Here is a 4,237-nt window from a genome sequence, read left to right as displayed (position 1 = left end):
AACTACAAACAAGTAGCCTTTCCTGTGATAGCTGCACTGTTAGCAATGCACATATCTATTAGAAAATTAAAAAAAAGGTATTATCACAAAATGAACAAATCTGAGAAAGGTACATCTGAGGTTCCGAATATCAAAGCAATCACACTTGCAATTTTCAACATATCACTTTACCAAATAACAAAATATTGTTGACAGACAATGGGCAATCATCCATTCTTTAATCCATGAGCGGAGCTAAAAGTTTATATGTAAAATTTAAATATATAAACAGCTTATATAAGTATAGGTCATAATATTAATAATTTAACCCTTAAATACAATGCTGCTTCCCAAATTGACCAGTACTGCACAAACTCTCAGTAGACGATCAATACTAGCAACCTTTGCATCATCAGCTTCATATTTAAGAGACTTGACAATGTGGATGGGAAGTGTACCCTGAAGAATGGTATAACTGTTCTTTAGAAGGCCTATAACACGTTCAGTGTGGATGCAAATTGATGATTTTTGCCGGGATAATTCAACTTGCGAAGCTGATAGCTGTTTTAAGCCTTTTGTGAATGCAGGTATTATAAGTTCTACAGAACAGATTGTAGCAAAGTCATCTTTGAGAGTAAAGCCTCGATCAGCAAGAATCTGGTCCCCTGGGTAATGTAATGACCTTGAAATAAATCCAGACTTCTGTACTAATTCAACATCTGAGACACGTCCACCCCATGCTAGAGACAGGTAGGTGATAGCACCAATGGGACTGCAAGCAACAAATACTTTTGCTGTAGTGTGTTTTTTATAGTTAGAGTAAGTCTTCTGACGGGATAATAAATTTCCAGGGCAATCAATGAATATCTCAAAACAATCTATGATTGACGTTAATCGGGGGAACTTCTCCTTGAACTCTGGTGGTAGAGTCTGTATAACTGATTGTCGGTCTGGCCATTGAACAAGAAATTCTAGTTTTGCATACATAATATCTGTCACTTCCAAAAATAATCACGAACTGTAGTTTCCCCACAATCAGTTTGATATGCAAGTAGCTCAAAGGGAAGATCCAGACGTAATCTGACTAAAGTAAGAAAGAACTGATCTATAAAACGAAGGCTGTTTTTTGTTCTACTTGTGACATGTGGTATCAGGAAATAATATAGACGAAGGAATGTGTCCCAAGGCAACCCAGTGTAAAATTTGGATTTAACATCATCTCCTTCAATAGCTGATGCCTGCAATTTTACTCTTTCAAATTGTTCCTGGAGGTGACTTATCTGCTGTTTTGATTTTTCAAGTTCTTATCTTAAGTTCTGTATCTCTTGGTGTAGTTGCCCAATCAATAGGTTTTGATCAGTATTCCCAGCTTCATATTCATAATCAAAGATACGTGTAAGCTTTTCATAGTCAAGTTGTAAATCTGAATCTGAATTTTGTTCTATTGGCTGTATATCACTGCGTAAAGAAGAACAATCTTCAACATTCGACACATCACTAACTGACAGTGTTTTTGCACATTGGTGTAGCGTATTATTTCGGTCTAGCCTAGACTGTCGTCGCTGATATCTACGCAGACTATCTTTTGCTCTCTTCTCACTGTTGGGTTTGTGAGGAAGAATTGATGGCACATAATCAGGGTGAAGAGGGTCTTTCACAGGTTTTTCTATAAAAAAATGAGCTAAGTTTAATAGTAATAATGACAGTATTGGTCATGTAATATCATGTAATGCATCCTGACATAAGAAGATGTTGATTATGTTTTGTCATCAGGATTTCAACCTGGGATCTCATTGTCCATTTTGAAAAACGAAAGCAAAGCAAATACATTGTGGAAAATACATGAACTGTGTGTTCATTTCCAGAAGGGAAATTAGCTGTCATGTGCCAGTGAATGACTGAGAGGCATGCAAAGGATGCTGGGAACACCATAAATTCCAAGAGAGAAAGAAACCAGAAAAAGAAAAGAGATGGCTCTGAACTAATTAATATAATTGCAATTCTTATCTTATGCAGTCTTGTAATCACCTAGACCAATCCTATGATGCTGCTCTAGATATATGAAAAAAAAACGATTATTAATCAGAAATAATTAATTATCAATAACAAAATTGATAAATTTCAAAATAATTGTATTTCAACATTTGATTCAATATACTCTCGGAACCATTGTGTTAATAGCACAAATTTAATTTAACATATGCAAATGAATTACAAATTAGTATTAAGTATGAAACTACATAAACAGTATACATGTACTACAGTAAGTAATTTTTAACCAATTTAAGTAAACATGCAGTTGTGTGATTTTGAAAATATTTAAGTTGATTTGAGCAAACAAATTCATCAAATGTGTGTCCCCATTTGTGTTTTTATAGGTATACACAACCTTTATTTGACTAGATTTGAACTTTGCTTGCAAGACCCAGCTGTGATTTGTTAACAGGTCCAACATTTGAAATCACAGGGGTAGCTGGAAGATTTGTTGAAAAACAAAATTGCAAGCTGGAGAAGAAGGAAAAAAAATGCATGCCCAGGTGTTTGCAGGAAAAAAAGTTACCACAGTCAAGAAAATGTACAGAAGAGACACACACAGCAAAAAAAATTCCAGCCAACCATTGCCCCTGTTAGACTGCTATGTCATTATAAAAATAATTTTTGTAACAAGTTTTGTTTCATTGTTTCATTTGATCTTAAAACATTAACAACAATGTTGAGAGTAGTATTCAAATCAGCTAATTATTATGCATGTTTTTGTAGTAAAATCTATTCAGGACATTGCAAAATATGTGTGTGACAAACTTCATTCCAATCAACCCAGTGGTTTATAAGATATTGGTGGAACAAGATTACATACATTTATACAGACAGGCACCAGCATGCCTTAACCTCCTTTGTTTTCTGTACACTAAAGTCAAAAATCAATCTGCATCTTGGATCATGTTCAAAAAAGTTGCCAGTCTGGCAATTTGCAATTATCCAAAATTACTACAGGTGTTATCAATATTCGAACAGAATCAGCCAGCACAGCTGGGAAATAATGCACAGTCCCAGTGTTGTTTTTATCAGTAGTCAATTCAGTAGGAGTCAAATGTACATTTGGCTGCATGTATCATGCGTATGCAGTATCACTGATAAAATGTGGTAATATAATAATACAGACAGACAGAGAAACTAGAGCATAGATATCATTAAAAAATACAAATGATCATCAGCTAGTTTTACTTGGATAGGACTCAAAATTAAACTTTTTTTTCTTGGAAACCTGAGCAGGCTTACAATTACATCTGTAGTTTGCGACTTGAAGCTATGCAGACAATTGCGTTTACATAGAAATAACCAGCTCAGTTTGTGTAGGAAACCTCTAACATAGTAATTTGTGTAAGTCACTGGAGAGAGACATACATTTTAAATTGTAATTGGTATTTACAAATTTGTATAAATATGTTTAAGCAAAGCCCCAGTATTGTGCTTTTCACTATACATACATATTCAGATTTGATAAAGATGTGTCTTTCGAATCATTATAAAGTTTGTTTCTGGTTCGTTTGTTTAGTCAAAAACATCAAAAATCCACTATTTTTCAACAGAAAAAAAACATGGCGATCTTTCTCAAAATCTAACCCTTCAACCCTCAAATTCAGTTGCATACTCTCCTCAAGTTAACTGTAGGTGTTCTCAAGAGGAGTATATTAATTTGAGGGAACACTAGAGGATATGAGTTGGGTTAAAGTTAGGATTAGGTTGGATTACAGTGTTTTCTAACTCTAATGTATAAATTCAAATGTTTACTAAGAAAGTACGATTTTAGTACGTACAACTATTACTAAAAATGTTAAACCAAAAGAGATTTCACAACAAAATGATATCGACAGATTAACAGAATACAACTGTAGTGGCGTAAACGAAATTTAGATACTTGAAATCTCCTACCGAATGTACATAAACATATATGTACTGTAAGAAATAATAAAATCATTCTACACTTTAACAAATTATCTCATTATCTTCCATATTTTTTAATTACCAGTAAGAAAGTGGTCAGAACATAATGTAAGCGTTTTGGGCGGGCTCCAGTGGGAACCGTCTTCGGCTACTCTGCGAATGACCGAAAGCCACTTATCGCGCAGTTCAGGACTTTTGTAACGTTTTGGTAACTCAAAAAATGACCGTTTCTTATCCAAAGAATAGTTATGACTTTTGCATCCAATAATTACACAACTTTTTGGCATTTTACAAGTGCTGCGTTACAGACAAA

At 34.2% G+C, this 4,237-nt stretch overlaps 1 protein-coding gene across 1 annotated transcript; it reads right to left on the bottom strand.

Moving 5' to 3' along the window:
• Positions 1-303: 303 nt before the first annotated feature.
• Positions 304-966, bottom strand: LOC100370794 (uncharacterized). Its single transcript, XM_006813880.1, has one exon. It carries the CDS (start codon positions 964-966, stop codon positions 304-306), a length of 663 nt encoding a protein of 220 aa, XP_006813943.1.
• Between the last annotated feature and the right edge of the window lie 3,271 nt (positions 967-4,237).

Source organism: Saccoglossus kowalevskii, chromosome 4, assembly GCF_978046115.1.
Source record: "Saccoglossus kowalevskii chromosome 4, keSacKowa6.1, whole genome shotgun sequence".
NCBI classification, from domain to species: domain Eukaryota; kingdom Metazoa; phylum Hemichordata; class Enteropneusta; family Harrimaniidae; genus Saccoglossus; species Saccoglossus kowalevskii.
This window is presented reverse-complemented; position numbering and strand designations above follow the sequence as displayed.

Bases quoted from the DNA above. Each gene is read 5' to 3' on its own strand.
- LOC100370794 (XM_006813880.1), bottom strand. From the start codon at position 966: ATGTATGCAAAACTAGAATTTCTTGTTCAATGGCCAGACCGACAATCA.